At 40.8% G+C, this 21,119-nt stretch overlaps 1 protein-coding gene across 17 annotated transcripts in view; it reads right to left on the bottom strand.

Moving 5' to 3' along the window:
• The window catches only part of PUM1 (pumilio RNA binding family member 1), a 138,849-nt gene that overhangs the window by 89,759 nt on the left and 27,971 nt on the right, over positions 1–21,119 (bottom strand). For all 17 annotated transcript variants that reach the window (XM_012439865.2, XM_012439858.2, XM_064363596.1 and 14 more), the window contains exon 3: positions 8,720–8,788. In XM_012439865.2, coding sequence (XP_012295288.2) covers positions 8,720–8,788 — 69 coding nt within the window. The remainder of the gene's footprint in view (positions 1–8,719; positions 8,789–21,119) is intronic.

Here is a 21,119-nt window from a genome sequence, read left to right on the forward strand (position 1 = left end):
TATGGATATAGCTGTACCACATGTTCCCTATCCAATTCACTGTTGATGGGCACCGAAATTGATTCCATGTCTTTGCTATTGTGAATAGTGCTGCAATAAACATGCAAGTGCAAGTGTCTTTTTGGTGTAACAATTTATTTCGACTAAATGGTTTGATCTATAGCATAATCACATTTATTTTATAATAGGTCTTCACTTTAATAATTACATATTACAGTACTTGAGAGTCCAGTATGCAAAAGATAAGCCCCAGACCCCTCAGGATACCTGTAAAGTTCACAAATAAAATTATAAAAGCATCTAGATTGCTTCATGACCCCTTCACACCCCCAAAGCAGGAAGCAAACAGCCCAACTGAGATAACAAAGAATACTTTGCCTCAAGATAGGACCAAATACTCTTAATGTACCCATACTCAGTCAACCTCAAGGTATTTTAAATTTCTGATCTAACAAGACAAGGATTATATGGACAAATTCCCCTTTTCCTTCATTACAGGAAATAAATACTTCATAGATATGCCTATTATGTATATAGGGAATACAACACAGAAAATAAACTTTTGCTACATGCTTCACTACAATGAAAACCACATCAAACACTAATCAAAATACAATGGATTTGCGTAGATGTTCTGGCTCCTTATTAGCAAAGTTACTTACAGTAACCAAGAAGGAATTACACATAACATAGTTTAATACCAGCTTGAAAAAGCAATGTAACAAAAGTAATTCTATTTTTCTAAACATCATTATGCCTGGTTACTGTATACATAATGAGTATATGTTTCCATGCTCCAACAGATGGCCCAGAGAAAGTACTATGGATCTGGCTACAACTCTATTATAAACAAAAGATCCTTTATTTTAAAATGCCTTTATATATCAGATTCAACTTGGATGATAACAGCATTGCTGATTTACTGTTTGTCATCTATACTTTATCTCTGCAAAGGTAACTATGAATAGCTTCTGAATGTACATATTTGCTGAAAGCCTGAATATATCTTTCAGTTTTGTCTGTTCCTTATTCTCTCCCTCTACACCCCCACATCCCTGAGGGTAGAAAAGTCATGTGAACAGAAAATACAACCAATATTTACTGAATTGAACTGAGCTTCCTTGCGGGATAGCTAAGGATACCAACTTCTGATGTAAAAGGAAAAATAAAGAGGATCCCATGCTTAAAAAAAATATTTACTGACAGATGATTCTTTCAATACAATATATTTAGCAGCTACTGTTTACAAAGCACATAATTAGCTGAAACCCCATCTTCAACAAACTTCTGTACAAGGAAAAAGAAAACATCAATGTATATACACAAATCATTATGTATAAAACAAACTGGGCCATGATTGTAACAGTACTTGAGAGCCCAGTATGTAAGAGATAAACCCCAGGTCATCTGGGTATCAGGTGGGGCTCTAATAAGCCCCAGATCATCATTTGCATCATCTTTGTAAGAATACTACAAATCACTTGCTACTTGCATTCCCCCTCACAGCTTCTAATGGGAGGGAGCAAAAAAGCTTTAACAGAGGAGCTGGTATCTGAAGCTAAATTTTGAATGAGTAGACTCTGAAAATGCAGAAAAAAACTAGAAAAACTCAGGATGTGAGTAATAAGAGATCTGGGTTCAAACAGAGGCACAATGATCACATTAACCTCTCTCATCCTTGTTCACCTCATCTAAAGAAAGGGCATCATAATATTGCAGGACCACTGTGAAAACTGTAACATAAATGAGGTGATTAGCACAGTTCTGGGAAAATTGTATACACTCAATATTTTGTAGCTATTATTATTTTTGAGCCTAAAAAAACAGAATTTGAAGATAATCCACATTTGACACTTAAGACCTTAACCGGAGTCACTTAACCTTAGGGCTCATTTTCCTCATCTTAAAAAAGTAAGAATAATACCTCTCAAAAACCTATTGGGATATTCATATGGATAATATCATATAGATTATATTGAAAAGTGTTACTGTTTATTATAGTTTAGTCTTCCCTCCATACTACGCATACTAAGATGAATAAAACAGTAACATTTTAGCCAAAGGTTAGTGAAAGGGAAGAAATTTAATGAAGACAGAGTAAGCAGCATGTGGATCTTCTGCTGCAAGAGTATGTTTTGCTGCATTCAAACATTCCAAGATAGCTTAACATCTACATACAATAATAGGTTCCTGGTCTTCCCAGTTCAGGTTAGAAGACAGAAGAATGAGTGGGGTTTGCACACTGGTCTCAAAGTGACAGGACAGACCTGGGAACCACATTCCAAATGTCAGAGGTGACCGCATTTCCAGGGTTAGAAAACACCTTCTATCTCATTCCTCAAAGTGCCCAATCCCAATTTCAAAATTATTATTTTGGGTCCCAGGAAGTTCCTCAAACAATACTGATAAAAAGATCACTTCACCTCTAACAGTCATTAACCTAATATAAGCCATTTACCAAGATCTTGTTCCTCCAGGCCACTTGGCCTGGCTGCTTTCTATAAATAAACATTTCCTTTTAAGAGCAAGATGTCAAAAAAATGCCCAAAAAACAGAAGTTAAGGGAACTAGGGTGTTTTTACTATTCCTATTTGTACTCAAAAGCTACATTTTAGCTGGGAGCAGTGGCTCACGACTGTAATCCCAGCACTTTGGGAGGCCAAGGCAGGTGGATCACTGGAGGTCAGGAGTTCAAGACCAGCTTAGCCAACATAGTGAAACCCCACCTCTACTAAAAAAAAAATACAAAAATTAGCTGGGCATGGTGGCACATGCTTGTAGTCCCAGCTACTTGGGAGGCTGAGGCAGGAGAATCGCTTGAACCCAAGAGGTTGAGGTTGCAGTGAGCTGAGATCACTTCACTGCACTCCAGCCTGGGGGACAGTGAGACTCCGTCTCAAAAAAAAAAAAAAAGCTATATTTTGAGGGGAAAGGAGAATTAATTTCACTGCTTGGTCATATATTTTTATATTGCCTCAGGGCATTATTAATTTTTCAGCCCTTTGGTAAGAAAATCTACATGATTTTGCTGGCAGATATCTTCCCAAAACTCAATCCAGTTTGGAGTCAACTGAGCTGTTTTTATGGGACTGTAATTGTAAGGAGCTGCCAGTGTGAAGGTAGCCCTCCCAGAGCTGTGGATTCTAGAAGTACTTTTAGCTATTAAAAAGCCTCCAATTCTCTGAGACACTGTTAGCCATAATGGAAAGATAAGTAAAAAAATTTAATAGATTCAGTCTCCATATTAGGATAATACTTGTCCTGACTCCAGTATTACCATCCCACAAACTCTGACGGACACTTCAATGTCTTAGGCAGCTGCAGACAGTGAATAAGTCACTTTAAAGAACTCAATGAAAAGTTACAAAATCTCTAAATCACAGTGGGAAAGTCAGTCTAAAAGGGTACCTTTTAGACATTCTCCAGCATATCCTTAAAAAGCCAGAACAATTCCTCTTTTCTATCTTTTTAAAGAGAGAAACAAGGGCAAGTTCCCAGAATCTTACACCTGAAAAGGTCCTGGGAAACTATCTAGTCCAACACCTTTGTCTTACGGGTAGAAAAAAGTAAGTTCAAAGAAGATGAATATTTGAACCTAGGCTCTAAGAAGTTGTGATGTCAGGGTTCTGGCCTAATGCTACCTCCATCCCACCAAATTTTGCTTTTCTTTGGATTAACAGCTCACTATCAAATTCCTCCCACTACAAGCCATTCTGCTATCCCACACCTACGGATCAAGTACTATATAACATCTAATGAGAATGTAAAGCTACAATTTAAATATGCCGAGTTATCCTAATTCCTGTGAACAAGGTAGGATTCATTATCACTCTATATTCAGAAGCACTTTCTAGATTTCCTTTGTCAGATTTATAAACTTGTCTATAATCAAGGGTACATTTTTCTATGCTTCAGTTTACTAAGACAAAGATGAAGAGTCACATATCTAAATACATTCCATTTATTGCAGAAATAAGTTAGTATTCACTACTATTTTAACTTCCCTGGAAGTTGTCAAGTTTACTACACATAACACATTAAAGAATCTTAAGAAAAAGGTCCCTGAGTTTTACAAGTTAAAAAGCCAATCATGCGAACAAAGTATCTTTCTATCAAACTCTCAAAGTACTTTCCAATTACGACTTCTCTCCTTTTGAAAAATCTATCCTTTTCTAGGTCATGAACAGCAACAATGCTGCCATCCTACAGGTGTAGCAAACAGGTCATGCAGGTTCATAAACCAAATCAATGCAAAAATTGAGCCCAGAAGCCCAAGGTCAGTGAGCTTTCTTCTGTATTACAAACATCCTTTTCTAGAATCCTCGATTAACAGACTGATCTCTTCATATGTAAATAAAAGTTACTAAAGTATGTGTCTTTAAACTTTTCAGGGCTTTAAGCCAAATGAAAAGGGATAACAAGGAAACTAGACAAAACATTTTTAAATAATTTGTGGCCCTGATCTTTTTATATTAGCTTTGTAGAACAGGAGGCACATAAAGCACTTGTACTATGAGTCCTTCAGCTAAGAACAGCTTGAAGAGTTATATTTTAAGTAGTCACTTCTTAGCAAAATTTCTTCTAAGAAATACTCTAAACCTTTCAAAGTGACACCAAGAGGCCAACAGTGGCTTTAAAGAAAAAAATTTAACAAAAGCCAAGCAGCACTAACTTTACTAGAAATCAATTACTCTGAATGGAACAAATTCTATATAAATCATAAAGACTTATACATTCTTGCACATAAGTAGTGTTTATCCTAATGACTCACACAGATGCACATGTGCCTAGGTGCCCATATACACAAAAAAACAAATAACTGCAACAAAAAGATACTGTGCCTGGCTTAAAAGTCATGCAATTTACTTTCAGTGTTTATATGGGTAAATACTGGTTTGCCTTTTGCTTTTTTTTTTTTTTTTTTTTTGAGACAGAGTCTCTCTCACTCTGTTGCCCAGGCCAGAGTGCAATGGCACAATCTCGGCTCAATGCAACCTCCGCCTCCTGGGTTCAAGTGATTCTCCTGCCTCAGCCTCCCAAGTAGTTGGGACTACAGGCACACACCATCATGCCCAGCTAATTTTTGTATTTTTAGTAGAGATGGGGTTTCATTACATTGGCCAGGCTGGTCTCAAACTCCTGATCTCAGGTGATCCATCCACCTTGGCTTTCCAAAGTGCTGAGATTACAGGCATGAGCCACTGCGCCTGGCCAGTAAATACTGTATTTATACACACTGCCTCTCAGATGCTTTATTGCTAAAAAGGAAGAACATTTAATAAAATTAATTAGAAGTTGTGCTTTATTATTATAGAAGTCTATTTTTGGTCAGGCATGGTGGCGCACGCCTGTAATCCTAGTGCTTTAGGAGGCCGAGGTGGGTGGATTGCCTGAGCTCAGGAGTTCAAGACTAGCCTGGGAAACATGAGTGAAACCCCCTCTCTACTAAAATACAAAAAAAAAACCAGCCAGGTGTGGCAGCTTGCACCTGTAGTCCCAGCTCAGGAGTCTGAGGCAGAAGAACTGCTCAAACCCAGGAGGCGGAGATTGCAGTGAGCCAAGATTGTGCCATTGCACTCCAGTCTGGGGGACAGAGCAAGACTCGGTCTGTCAAAAAAAAAAAAAAAAAAAAAAAAAAAAGCTTATTTTCATTTTTTCTTTTGTGCTGTTCTCTCATTGCTGCAAAAAATCATCCTCTTAATCTGTACCTATCCAAAGCCTAACTAAACTAGAAGACATAGAAGATGATTCCTAAGGACTATACCTCCTCCTCCATTAAAGTCTAACTTGTCCTATCGATAATGATCCTTCCTTCTCTGAACTCCAAACAGACACAGAAAAAAATTTACTTTCTGTTTACATGTATATTCATTGTTTGCTCAGCTAAAGAAAGAAAGAACTTGAATACAGAAACCTCACTCCACACTTAGTCAATGTTTTACCTCTCAATTAATTTACAAACATTGGCTTCATTTACTCTAATTAACAGCACATGCTTTGCTGCTTTGCAGTGCAAGGAAGCCAGCTAAGAATTCTATCACTTAATAGATGTGTTACCCTGGGCAAATTATTTTGTCTCTCTTGGCCTTTTTCCTTATCTGGATAATAGAACTGTCCTCATAGATTTATTAATTCGATAATGCATAAAAACCCCTTAGCATCTACCTACAGTTGATAAATGGGAGTTGTTACTGTTACTTGTGAATAGTGGAGAAAGGAAGAATGACACAGCATTACTATTGGAATATGCTGTTTTGTTATTAACATATGCCTATATCTATGCCCGAGGAATTATATACATATACTCAAAAAAAAGTCATTTCTGGAAGAAAAAATGATGAAAAAGAATTTAGCACTGTCAACTTGTCATTTAAATAAAATTTACCTTCTACTGAAATTGTTTGCTATTCAATTAAAACTAAGCATTCAGCAATTATAAACTGTTGCTCACAAAACAGTAATAAAGCATTATTCTTATTTTGTATCATTAATTTTTTTTTTTTTGATACGGGAGTCTTGCTCTGTCGCCAGGCTGGAGCACAGTGGCACAGTCTCGGCTCACTGCAACCTCCACCTCCTGGGTTCAAGCGATTCTTCCGCCTCAGCCTCCCGAGTAGCTGGGACTACAGGTGCGTGCCAAACACCCAGCTAATTTTTGTATTTTTAGGAGAGACGGGGTTTCACCATGTTGGCCAGGATGGTCTCCATCTCTTGACCTCGTGATTCACCCGCCTCAGCCTCCCAAAGTGCTGGGATTACAGGCGTGAGCCACCGCACCCGGCCCGATTTTTTAAAAAGAAAAACAGGCTGGGCACAGTGGCTCACGCCTGTAATCTCAGCACTTTGGGAGGCCGAGGCAGAAGGATCACTTGAGCCCAAGACCAGCTTGGACAACATAGCGAGATTCTGCCTCTATTTTTATAAAACATTCAAAAAAGAAAGAAAAACAACCTGGAATTGGAGTACACCAGGTTAGAATTATAGGAGTAAGAAAGACAATAAACATAGTTTCTCTTTCTATACTTAATATCCAACATGTATATTAACTTTCTGTTCAAATTTGCTCCAAAATTAAGCAACAAAGTCTTTTAGACTTTCTAAACCATACAGGGTTTATTGATTTGCATTGTGACAGTGACATTAGGCAGATCCAGGAAACACAAGGACATCTCCCTATCACCTCCTAAAGCTCTAGGGGAAAAACAGACCAAAAATGCACGAACTCAAGATGACAGCACACTGGACTCTGTGGTCATAAGATTCAGAAAGTTGGAAACAAAATCTTGTAACAAAGAAAGCAAGAATCTCAGTTAAAACACCAACAACTGGTCGGACACGGTGGCTTATGTCTGTAATCCCAGCACTTTGGGAGGCCGAGGTGAATGGATCACCTGAAGTCTGGAGTTTGAGACCAGTCTGACCAACATGGAGAAACCTTGTCTCTACTAAATATACAAAATTAGCCGGGCGCAGTGGTGCACACCTGTAATCCCAGCTACTCGGGAGGCTGAGGCAGGAGAATCACTTGAACCTGGGAGGCGGAGGTTGCAGTGAGCCAAAATCATGCCACTGCACTCCAGCCTGTGCAACAAGAATGAAATTCCATCTCAATGAATCAATCAATCAATCAAAATATCAACAATTTTTAACTATTCACTGCCAAACCACAAAGGCAATCAAGGAAAATGTGCTTAAAACTCAGAAGTGTAATTATCCTAATTTTGACTTCAGAACCTAGCACAGTGCCTGAGGATCAAACATTTGCTAAATCAAAGAACAAATGTATCTAATGAATGGTATAAATGAGGACCCTAGAATAAAGTAATTCTCCCTCTTATAAAACATTAAAATTGATATAGGAGCTGTCAAATACTAAGATATACAAAAAAATGAAAAGAGAAAACCTAACGTTACTTTCCAGAACAAGACCACAACAAATGTCATTTGTGAGCCTGTGGCATTTTAAGCAGTTCATTCAAACTGTATATTCTACCTCTGTCATCAATACACGCTTATTTTCACAACCAGAATAACCAGCAGTTGGCTACTCATTAGATGTCTATACTCCCCTTCCTTCTTAGACTTATGGCAACCCTCCCTACTGATGTAATGGACAAAAGTAAATTTTGTTTCTGCAAATTTTAAACATTACAATCAAAGCAAAATTCTAATTTCTGAATTTCCTATAAGGGATGACTGGCTCAAGTCTCTACCTTCTGTAATTCCTCCACCAAAAACCTAACAACTTCCCTCTCACAGTGGAACTCTAAACAACTTCCTCAAAAAAGGCACTACTCTAAAAATAAGTTACTGACATTTTCTGATTAGCAGCCAATCTAAGACTTCCTTTGCCATTAGCAGGGGGGAAAAAAGCTAGCCACTGGAAAATGAGGCAAAGGTAAGGACATTTAACACATATAAAATTAAAATACTTTTTAAACTTTTAATGCCTCAATTTATAGCTGATGTTAATATCCAATAATTTGTGCTCACATTTTAGCTACTTTTGTTTTGCTTTTAAGACATTAGGTTAAGGTTAACATTCTTCTTATGACATAGTTTCGGCAAAATTCTCCACATCCCATTACTATCATGAGAATGGCAACAAGGAAAAGCAAGCACATATTTCTGGAGACTAGATTTGGACACATTTAATGAAAGACAATTCCAACCTTCCCTTAAATACAGACCCACTTTTCTGACACAAGGGTTCACTTACCTCTCCCATCGCTCTTCCCTCCAGAGCAAGTGCTTGAAAATCATGATTCAGTTCATCCATGGAACGCACCTATTGTTTAGAATAGAGAAGGGAAACCCTTAAGTCAGCATCTTGAATTTTACATACACGTTACACACAACTGAAAATTTCTTCTATGTTTACTTTCAGATATTGGCAAGACAACAGCAATGATCAAGTGACTGAGAGATTAAACATTCACTTACTTTTAACCATCAGGGTTCAGCAATGACCCCTACTTTCTCCCCTCCTATTCCCTTTTATTTTCAAAACATGAAAAACACATAATCCAAAAAAAATGAAAAAGCAAATTGGATCACACGAGAATTATGTTAGCTATTTTTCATACATTTTAATTTAATAAGACCAACATGCTGAAGAGCAATGATGTTTTCAAGATGACTATGTGACCTCATGAGTCAAAAGATCACAGCTCCTCCCAACTGTGAATAGTTAAATTAGGGAGTGTATTTGATCCAATTTACCATTTCTTTGGTAAACCTCAGGAAAGGGGGGTGAAAACCTTATAATGACGTATCCCAATATTTGTCCATATCTGGAGATCCCTGGGGGCTCCCCAAATCTCATAACGAGGGGGAGAAAACAGCATATGTCACAAGAATCCTCCCAAACTTTACCACATTGTTAAATGTAACCCTACTTACAGCATAACAATCTCTTTAGGCTTCAATTTACTTATCTATCTCCAAAGTCATTCTTACAAGGTAATAACATCAAGGATGATGTGTGAAATAGATTATTCTAAACAGTCATAATTCAACTACTTTACTGGTCTTCTCTATTATGACCAGCAAGCAATCTCTGCTGCCTGAGGCTAGAGCCACTACCCATCCCTGTGCAAGGGATTCAAGAGTACATTCCTTTGTTTAAAACACATAGGCTCCCAGTCTAGGGAAAATGGCAAAATTCCCCTCTCTACAAAAAATATAAAGATTAGTTGGGATGGCCGGGCACAGTGGCTCACGCCTGTAATCCCAGCACTTTGGGAGGCCGAGGCGGGTGGATCATGAGGTCAAGAGATCGAGACCATCCTGGCCAACATGGTGAAACCCCGTCTCTCCTAAAAATACAAAAATTAGCCGGGTGTTTGGCACGCGCCTGTAGTCCCACCTACTCAGGAGGCTGAGGCGGAAGAATAGCTTGAACCTGGGAGGCAGAGGTCGCAGTGAGCCGAGACTGCACCACCGTGCTGCAGCCTGGCGACAGAGCAAGACTCCATCTCAAAAGAAAAAAAAAATTAGTTGGGCTGTGGTGGCACGCACCTGTAATCCCAGATACTCAGGAGGCTGAAATAGGAGGATCACGTAAGCCCAGGAGCTAGAGGCTACAGTGAGCCATGATCGCACCACAGAACTCTAATCTAGGTAACAGGGCGAGACCCTTTCTCAAAAAAAAAAAAAAGGCTTAGTGGCTCAAGCCTGTAATCCCATCACTTCGGGAGGCTGAGGCGGTGGATCACTTGGGGTCAGAAGTTGAGACTAGCCTGGCCAACATGGTAAAACCCTGTATCTACTAAAAATACAAAAATTAGCCAGGCGTGGTGGCAGGTGCCTGCAATCCCAGCTACTCAGAAGGTTGAGGTGGGAGAATAGCTTGAACCTGGGAGGTGGAGGTTGCAGTGAGCCGAGATCATGCCACTGCACTCCAGACTGGGCAACAGAGTGAGATTCTCTCTTTTTTTAAAAAAAAAAAAAAAAAAAAAAGACATAGGCTTCACTTTTCTACCTACATGGAAAACAATGTTTACTGCCTGAAGCAGGAGTCTCTCAAACTCCTTCCTCTGATCTCCACTACCTCCCAATGCCGGTTTACAATTTCTACCACTGGATAAATGTAATGAGGATCAAGCTAGGGCCAAGCAATGAGACAAGAGTATGGAGAACATGAGCCAGAATACAGTTAAGATAATCAGTTTAAGAATTTTACTGCCGGGCGCGGTGGTTCACGCCTGTAATCCCAGCACTTTGGAAGGCCAGAGGCGGGCAGATCAGAAAGTCAGGAGATCAAGACCCTCCTAACCAACATGGTGAAATCCCGTCTCTACTAAAAATACAAAAAAATTAGCTGGGTATGGTGGCGCATGCCTGTAGTCCCAGCTACTAGGGAAGCTGAGGCAGGAGAATTGTTTGAACCCAGGAGGCAGAGACTACGGTGAGCCGAGATCACGCCATTGCACTACAGCCTGAGTGACAGTGCGAGACTCCGTCTCAAAAAAAAAAAAAAAAAAAGCGTTTGACTTGAGGTAAGATAACTAAAGCCCTGGAGTTCAAGACCAGCCTGGGCCATGTAGTAAAGTACCCCACCTCTACAGACAAAAACAAAATAAAATAGTTGGGCATGGTGACGCACGCCTGTGGTCCCAGCTACTCCGGAGGCTGCAGTGGGAAGATAGCCTGCACCCGAGCAGTTGAGGCTTCAGTGAGCCGAAATCACGCCACTACACTCCAGCCTGGGAGACAGAGTGAGATGGTCTCCGAAAAAGAAAAGAGAATTTCATTAACATGCTACCTAGCTGCCTATATATCGCCTAAGAATCTTAATTGTCAGAACTAACACTACACAAAAATAGAGTTGCATTACCCACAGCCAATACTACGCTACAAATGAGACACTGTATCATTAAAATATAAAAGATTGGGAATGCTCGCTAAAAATGGAAATGTATAAAAGTCAAAGTAAGAGTAAAATTCAGTTATATGAGCACAAAGAGACAGACAAGGCTTATAATATTGTGGTGTAAGTTTCAAAAAGGCCCTGAAATAGGAGCTATGATCATCTTACATGGTGTTTATATTATTTAGATAAACACAATAAATAGACTCCTAAACTGTATGTAGTAAAAATAAAGGAGGGGAGGAAGGATGAGGACAGGATGTTAGCTGGAAACTCTACAAATGTTATATGTAATGACAAACCTTTAGGCCAGCATTAACATTGACAAAGCTTGTAAATCAAATGTGCAAAGCTCTGTATCTAGCTGTTTCTGTGGAATCTAATTATACATTTAAGTAGAGCTAGGCATTTTTTGGAAATCCAAAAATCTACAAATACAGTTTCAACCAGAAATATTGAAAATTCTATTTATACGTCCCAAGGAAACTAAGTAGGAGGAGTAAGAAAAGGCAGAAAGTATGCGCTGTGCATATTTATGTAGCCATCACAACAATCTCACAGTGATTATTCACATTTTAGAGATTAAGAAACTGACCTCCAAGAAATGCCTTCTCCAACCACTGTTAAGTAGGGAAGAGCGCAGCAGGAAACTAAGGCTCAGAACACTTAAATGGCACTGCCAGGATCTTAATCCAAGTCTTCCAATTTAAAGTTCAAGGCCTTTTCTGTACCACCAAGCTGCCTGCTGACAGCCAAAGGAAGTTTCCACCTCCAGTATTCTATTATTTTATTAGATAAAACTGCCTTCAGTTTCTGCTGCGGGCTTTGATGAATGTGCTCTCTTGGTTTTACCCTTGCTTTTCACTATCTCTTCCCCTACCTTCAAATCTTGCTCATCCTGCCCTCGCAGCATTTTCCATTCCTTTCTACACTATCCACTTGCCACTATTCTCTTTCACCATTTATTTACACTCTTGGGCATGTGTACTTTTTCCCCGCCTCCCCTGGCCCTCTCTCTCCTGCTCTTTTCCTCTCTATTCCACTCTTTTCCTCTCTATTTGCCCTCCTCACCTCCCTCTTTCAGGGCATCTCCCTCTGCCTCATTTACGCAAGAACCACACTCTTTCCCCATCCCTGTATACCACTCTCCTGCCCTACCTCCTACAGTCAATTGTTGAGAAGGGAGGCTCAATTTCTAAGAGTTTTGCTAGTCCAGAAACTCCATTTTAAACCATTTACCAACATTGACTACATGGGATAAACCAAGACATTCTCGCACAAAAGTTTTTAACTATTTGGGAACTTATTTATTTATACTGGGAGTCACTGGCACCAGGCAGACTCTCCACACTTTCCCAAAATTCTTCCCGGGAAACAAAACTAATACTCAGAAAAAGATGCTCAAGAATCAAGAGAAATCAAAGAATGAAGGCACTGTAAGAAATATTTATAAGAAATGTTTTAGGTAAGTGAGAAGTCTTTTCCATGATAAAGGAGAAAAGCTAGCTGTCAATTATAATCAGAGTAAATGCTCCCATCAAGGTAGAATAAGCCTTCAAGTTCCTTCTACACTTCCCTTTTCTCTAGAAATCTATTTGAGTGGCAAGTTAATGTTTTGTTTTTTTTTGAGACTCTTGCTCTGTCACCCAGGCTGGAGTGAAGTGGCGTGATCTCGGCTCACTGCAACCTCCGCCTCCAGGGTTCAAGTGATTCTCCTGCCTCAGCCTCCCCAGCAGCTGGGACTACAGGCACATGCCACCACGCCCTGCTAATTTTTTTGTATTTTTAGTAGAGATGGGGTTTTACCATGTTGGTTACACTGGTCTCAAACTCCTGACCTCATGTGACCCACCCACCTCAGCCTCCCAAAGTGCTGGGATTATAGGAGTAAGCCACTGCACCAGGCCCTAATTTCTAGTACTATTTACTAATTCTTTCTTTGCTTTTGCAAAATATTCCCCTGCCCCCTGCCAACACCCCCTTTCAACTGATTGACCTTATCTATATCCTCTGGTTTCACAAAACTATTTCCTACTTTTCTCTTTGGGCCACTTGCCGAAAATGTGTAGCTTCCTCATCCCAACCCTGGCTTTCTCAGCTGCTGCCCCCTCCTAATAAAGGAATCTCCCACTTCCTTTACTAAAGAGGTAAAGTGAGCTGACGACTTTAGTGCCTGACCTAACTCTATATTCTGTTCTTCATCCCACCCAAGGCTATTATCCATACACACAATCTGCACTTCTCAGTTTCTTCCCATTTCCAGATCCCAGAACTTTCTTTTGTGATTCTCAACACCTGCATTCTTTTTCAAACATGGATTCTGTCCTAACCAGAACCATAATTTACCACACTGAGCTGGTATTTTACCACATAGGACATTATAAAATCAAAACAGATAGCTGGATGCAGCGGCATGCACATGCAGTTCCAGCTACTCAGGAAGCTCAGGTAGGAGGACTGCTTGAGCCCAAGAGTTCAAGGCCACAGTATACTATAACTGTGCCTGTGAACAGACAATCTGCTCTGGCCTGGGCAACACAGCTACCCATCTCAGAAATAAAAATATTAGCCAAGTATGGTGGCCTCCAACTACTCTGGAGGCTGAGGTAGGAGGATCACTTGAGCCTAGCAATTTGAAGCTGCAGTGAGCCATGATCACACCACTGCACTCCAGCCTGGGCAGGAATAGGATCCTGTCTCGTTCTTTATTTAAAAAAAAAAAAAAAAAGGCCAGACATGGTGGCTCACGCCTGTAATCCCAGCACTCTGGGAAGCCGAAGCAGGCAGCATCACCTGAGTTCAGGAGTTAAAGACCAGAGACCAGCCTGACAAACATAGAGAAACCCTCTCTCTACTAAAAATACAAAATTAGCCAGGCATGGTGGTACATGCCTGTAATCCCAGCTACTCGGGAGGCTAGGCAGAATAGCTTGAACCCGGGAGGCAGAGGTTGCGGTGAGCTGAGATCACGCCACTGTACTCCAGCCTGGGCAACAAGAGCAAAACTCCATCTCAAAAAAAAAAAAAAAAAAAAAAGATTTTTAACCAAACAGATAAACCTGGAACTATATGACCACATTTTGGACAATGAAAAATTAAAAGCATCACTTTACAAATCTTTTGGCTTGTGCCTGTAGTCCCAGCTACTTGGGAGGCCAAAGCAGGAGGACTGCTCAAGTCCTGGAGATGGAGGCTGCAATGAGCCAAGATCGCACCTCTACACTCCAGCCTGGGCCACCAAGTGAGACCCTGTCTCAAAAATAAAGTGCCTGTCCTATCCATTACCCTTTGGGGAGCCCTACTTATCATACTCCACATACTTTCACTAATGAGAATGGTCACATACTTCAATTTTCTCATCTGTTAAACTAAGCTAGTATCAGTGACTTTATTTTTTTAATTTTTAATTATTTATTTATTTATTTTTTTTTTTTTGAGATGGAGTTTCACTCTTGTTACCCAAGCTGGAGTGCAATGGCGCGATCTCAGCTCACCACAACCTCCGCCTCCTGGGTTCAGGCAATTCTCCTGCCTCAGCCTCCTGAGTAGCTGGGATTACAGGCACGCGCCACCATGTTCAGCTAATTTTTTGTATTTTTAGTAGAGACAGGGTTTCACCATGTTGACCAGGATGGTCTCAATCTCTTGACCTCATGATTCACCCACCTTGGCCTCCCAAAGGGCTGGGATTACAGGCGTGAGCCACCGTGCCCGGCCCTATCAGTGACTTTACAAGTTTGTAATGATTAACAAAAAATGTCCAATGCTTACAAGGCACTTAATCTTATCCACCTCACACATTATTTTCTGTCAGTTATTAAAACATCTCCACACATTCAGCCCTTCTTTCCCAGCCCTCAGAGGGTGATTTGTAGTCATTCTTTGTTTAGGGGAGGAAAGTGCCAGGAGGCTCTCTCTAGTTCAGCATTTCTATAATCAATATATTAGAAGTACCTAGATCATTTGAGCATCTAACTTACCCTCTGAAATGTAGTATTTCAATGTACGTCCACTTTTTTATCTCAATTCCCAGCCAAATCATCAATTCAGAGAAACCTCCCCACTAATCACAACACCCCACTTGCAAAATTCATTGGCTCAAGCCCATAAACTTTTAGTTATCTTTATTTTTAAAAAAAAAGACAAAGTATCGCTCTTGTCGCCCAGGCTGAAGTGCAGTGGCACAATCTCAGCTCACCACAACCTCCGCCTCCAGCATTCAAGTGACTCTCCTGTCTCAGCCTCCTGAGTAGCTGAGATTACAGGCACCTGCCACCATGCCCAGATAACTGTTGTATTTTTCTTTTTAATAGAGACAGGGTTTCGCCATGTTGGCCACGCTGGTCTTGAACTCCTGACCTCAGGTGATCCACCTTCCTCAGCCTCCCAAAGTGCTGGGAATACAGGTGTGAGCCATCGTGCCTGGCCAGTTTTTTTTCTTTTTTTGAGATGAAGTACCACTTTGTCACCCAGCCTGAAGTGCAATGGCACGATCTCGGCTCACTGAAACCTCCGCCTCCGGCGTTCAAGCGATTCTGTCTCAGCATCCCGAGTAACTGAGAGGCGTGCACCACCATGCCCAGCTAATTTTTTTGTATTTTTGTAGAGACGGGGTTTCACCATGTTGGTCAGGTTGGTCTCGAACTCCTGACCTCAAGTGATCCACCGCACCCAGCCTTATCATTTAAAAAAAAAAAAGCTGGGCATGGTGGCTCACACACCTGCAATCTCAGCACTTGGGGAGGCTGAGGCGAGTGGATCACCTGAAGTCAGGAGTCCAAGATCAGCCTGGCCAAAATGGTGAAACCTTTTCTCTACAAAAAATACAAAAATTAGCCAGGCGTGATGACACGTGCCTGTAGTCCCAGCTACTGGAGAGGCTGAGGCAGGAGAGTCGCTTAAACCCGGGAGACGGAGGTTGTGGTAAGCTGAGATCACACCACTGCACTCCAGCCTGGAGACAGAGTAAGACTCTGTCTCAAAAAAAAAAAAAAAAAAGAAATCAGTAAGATCATCTTCTAAAATTCCTTTACTTTTTGGCTCGATACCAATATCTAGCCCTCTATTTAGAGTTCCATCTTTTATTTCTGCCAGCCTACACAGTAGTCAAGGAAAATAATATGGATTTTTAGGGTTTTTTTTAAAGAGACAGGATGTTGATGTGCTGCCCAGGCTAGAATGCAGTGGTGCGATCAAGGCTCACTGCAGCCTTGACTTCCCAGGCTCAAGTGATCCTCTCACCTCAGCCTCCTGAGCAGCCTCCTGGCTATAGGTATGTGCCACCATGTCCAGCTAATTTTCATATTTTTTGTAGAGGATGGGGTTTCACCATGTTACCCAGGCAGGTAGCGAACCCCTGCATCCAAGTGATCTGTCCAGCACAGCCTCCCAAAGTGCCAGGCTTACAGGTATTAGCCACCATGCCCAGCCTATCTTACTTTTTTGAGACAGGGTTTGGTTCTGTTACCTGGGCTGGAGTACAGTGGTGCAATCATAGATCACTACAGCCTCAAACTCTGACCTCGGCCTCCTAAGTAGCCGGGAATAGAAACACATACCACCACACCCAACTAATTGTTTTTCTACTTTTTTATAGAGACAAAGTCTCACTATGTTGTCCAGGCTGGTTTAGAATTCCTGACCTCAAGCAATCCTCCCCACTTCCAAAGTGCTAGGATTACAGGTATTAGCCACTACACCCAGCCATGCAAAATAAATTCAAACAGACTTGGGAACAAAGGAATTCTGAATTATAAGAAGTTAATGGTCCAAATAGAAATATCAATTAGAGTAATTACAATTTATCCATTTTTCAAGAAGATATTATTGAACATTGAATCTCAAAAAGCAGAATAAAGCAAACACCCTGTTAGACCATGCATTCTGGAATAAAATCACTAAAAATGACACAAGTTTTGCTAGTATTGTGGTTCAGTTCTTGGACTTGCTTTGCTGGCCTCCTTGTCCTGAACTGCTCAGTGTGTCTTTACAGTGAGCATCCCTTTACTGGAACCAATTTGACTAGTTCTCTGTTGCTTGATTAGAGAAACCAAACTCAGATACAACAGAGTATCACTGAGTTGGGGAATTCATTAAATCACACCGCTATATTAAAACAAATTTACAGGCCAGGCACAGTGGCTCACGCCTGTAATCACAGCACTTTGGGAGGCCGAGGTGGACGATCACCTGAGGTCAGCAGTTCAAGACCAGCCTGGCCAATATGGTGAAACCTCATCTCTACCAAAATACAAAAATTAGCTGGGTGTGGTGGCCAACTTATATAAGCAAAAGGTAGCAGTCAACATAAAGAAGAGAAAGAAATGTGCTAAAAGAAGCAGAGACAAGAGACTACAGTCCCCCTAGAAAAACACAGAAAGCCTCGTAGTGTTCAGGAAGCCCATATATATATTTCTTGCTCTGGGGTTCAGAGAGTCCTTGCTGTTCTTTCATTGAACGCCCTGAATTTTTGCTAACTAGAGTAGATTTCTATACTTTAATACTAAAACTGCCTTTGCTAGATTATTTCCTCATAAAGAGAGGCTATTCATCTCCAGACCTACTTTTGTTCTCCTTGAGGATTTTTTGCATACAGAAACTTAGATCATGATGGCTCTATTTCACTAAAAGAGATCAGAACAATATAATCAGAATAGTTGATGCCAAGACCATTATGGAAAGGAGATACCAGTGAGAAAGTGGCAGGCAAAGAGAAGAAACCTGAGCAATGAGAAAAGGAAAGAGAATATAAGAATTAATCTAATTTGAATTTAGTCATTAAAGGGAAACAACCCATAGCATCTTCTGTACACGATTTATCTGTATTAATAATAATATCTATTACTAAGACTTACTTTGTATCTGGTCCTGATTCCATAAATACTTTATACACTTTATCATCTCTTTTAATAGTCATAACAACATAGGAGGCTGAGGCAGGTGGATCCCTTGAGCCCAAGACCAGCCTGGGCAACATGGGGAAATCCTGTCTCTACGAAAAATACAAAAATTAGCCAGGCATGGTGGCGAATGCCTGTAATCCCAGCTACTTGGGAGGCTGAGGCACGAGAATGGCTTGAGCCCAGGACGGGGAGGTTGCAGTAAGCCAATAATGCACTGTGCTCCAGCCTAGGAGATAAAATGTCTCAAAGGAAGAAACAAATAAAAGTCATAACTAACCAGAAAACACAGATACTATTATTCCCATTTGTAAGAAAAGCAAGAAGTGGCTCATGCCTATAATCCTAGCACTTTGGGAGGCCAAGGCGGGTGGATCACCTGAGGTCGGGAGTTCCAGACCAGCTTGACCTACATAGAGAAACCCCGTTGCTACTAAAAATACAAAATAAGCCAGGCATGGTGGAGCATGCCTATAATCCCAGCTACTTGGGAGGCTGAGGCAGGAGAATCACTTGAATCCGGGAGGCAGAAGTTGTGGTGAGCTGAGATTGCACCATTGCACTCTAGCCTAGGCAACAAGGGTGAAACGCCATCTCAAATTAAAAAAAAAAAAAAAAGAAAAACAAGAAGTTATTACAGTCCTTAAATAAAATATAGATAAGTCAATATTCTTTCCTAATTATGGGAGGGGAAAAAAAACCAAAAACCTGTTTTGGCATAAATGGCTGCAAACCCTGTTACATGTTGTTATGAATAAATGCCTACATCATTTACCTCTATCACAACAACACTAAACACCTGGCACTATGCTGCAAAACAGACATTATTCCATTTTATGTATGAGGAAACCAAGGTTTATAGAAATTACTTGTCCAATGTCATGTAACCGATAAATAGAATTCAAAACTCAGCTTTTTTTTTTTAATGGAGACAGAGTCTGCTCTGTCCCCTGGGCTGGGGTACAGGGGTACGATCTTGGCTCACCGGAACCTCCACTTCCTGGGTTCAAGCAATTCTCCTGCCTTAGCCTCCCCAGTAGCTGGGATTATGAGCACACATCACCACACCCAGCTAATTTTTGTATTTTTAGTAGAGACAGGGTTTCACCATGTTGGCCAGGCTGGTCTCGAACACTGGACCTCAGGTGATCCTCCCACCTTGGCCTCCCAAAGTGCTGGAATTACAGGTGTAAGCCACCACACTAGGCCCAAACTCAGCTCTTTATGGCTTTTACTACTTCCTCCTATTGTCATCAAAGGCAAGAGCAGACCAGAAGAGGTGGCTCACACCTCTGCATGGCCAGTACTTTCGAAGCCTAGGCAGAAGGATCACTTGAGGCCAGGAGTTCAAGTTCAGCCTGGGCGGTACAGCACAACTCTCATCTCTACAAAAAATATGTTCAGGCAAACATCCTCCTCCCCAGTCAGGGCAGACAGCTAAAAGTGGGATTGGACAGCAGGGGAGGCAGGGATTTGGAGTGCTCTGGGGCCTCGAGCTCCCCAATGGGGAGTCACTCGGTGTTCTGTTTTAAAGAATGCTGTAAAGTTCCTGGCTATACATGAGGACACGTTTAGGTCTTTGGAGCCATACTCAAGAGTACACGAAGGGTAGGAAAAACCACACAAGGTAAAGAACTAACATCAAGACTGGGCCTAAAATACACTGATGTGGGTGGTTCAGCTCAAGGGCAGTTGTATAATGATTATAATGAAGAAGAGTATGCTTGTTCTATTTTAGATGAAGATAAGAGTAATTGATGAGTCAGATAACCATATGAGAGAAGGTGAAGATACTGCTGATTACCATGGTTGTGGTTTCTTCCCTAAACACTGGTTTCACATAGTGTTTCCTGCTGAGAACAGGTACCAATCAGTGTATTGTCCAAAAGACTTACAAGGAGTTATGGTTAGAAGGAACTAGAAGACAATATTCGGTATGAGATTTTTCACTCTTTATGAAGCCACAATATCCTACAAGGAAAAATCATGCATCAACTGCTCAGCAATAAACCAGAAAAGCTAGAAAATAATATAGATCAAATCTTGAAATAAACTGAGCAGTGGATCGAAGATCATAAAACTTGGCTTGGAACAGTAGCCATTTGCTGGGTACGGTGGCTCACGCCTGTAATCCCAGCACTTTGGGAGGCTGAGGCAGGTGGATCACCTGAGGTCAGGAGTTTGAGACCAGCCTAACCAACATGGAGAAACCCCATCTCTACAAAAACTAAAAAAATTAGCCACACCTTAGTGCTATGATGATTTGTCTTATCTCCCTTGAGCATCTAGCACAGTACCAAAAATATGATAGGCACTACATACAAATACTTGTAATGTGAGAAACTGTCCTTAGTCACACAAATAGTAAAATAGCAGAAATAGTACTTTTAAAGCCAGGTTCTTTAAGATGATTCTTATCATTCTTTAAAATACGCACATGGCCGGACGGATCACCTGAGGTTGGGAGTTCCAGACCAGACTGACCAACATGGAGAAACCCCATCTCTACTAAAAATACAAAATTAGCCAGGCATGGTGGCGATGTAATCTCAGCTACTTAGGAGGCTGAGGCGGGAGAATCGCTTGAACCCAGGAGGCAGAAGTTGAGGTGAGCCATAATTGTGCTACTGTACTCCAAGCCTGGGCAACAATAGCAAAAATCCATCTCAAAAAAATAAAATAAAATAAAACGCACACGCACACAACTTTACCTTGCTTTATTTGACTTCTCTGGACATTTGAAAATATGTAATATGGGTTTGATTAATATTCGTGCCCTTTGATCTGGTTAATTCCACTTCTAGGAATTTAACCTAAGCAAATAATGAAAAATATGGGCACGGGTTGTT

This window comes from Aotus nancymaae, unplaced genomic scaffold (genome assembly GCF_030222135.1).
Source record: "Aotus nancymaae isolate 86718 unplaced genomic scaffold, 86718_ANA_hifiasm-v0.15.2.pri h1tg000053l, whole genome shotgun sequence".
Taxonomy (NCBI): Eukaryota; Metazoa; Chordata; class Mammalia; order Primates; family Aotidae; genus Aotus; species Aotus nancymaae.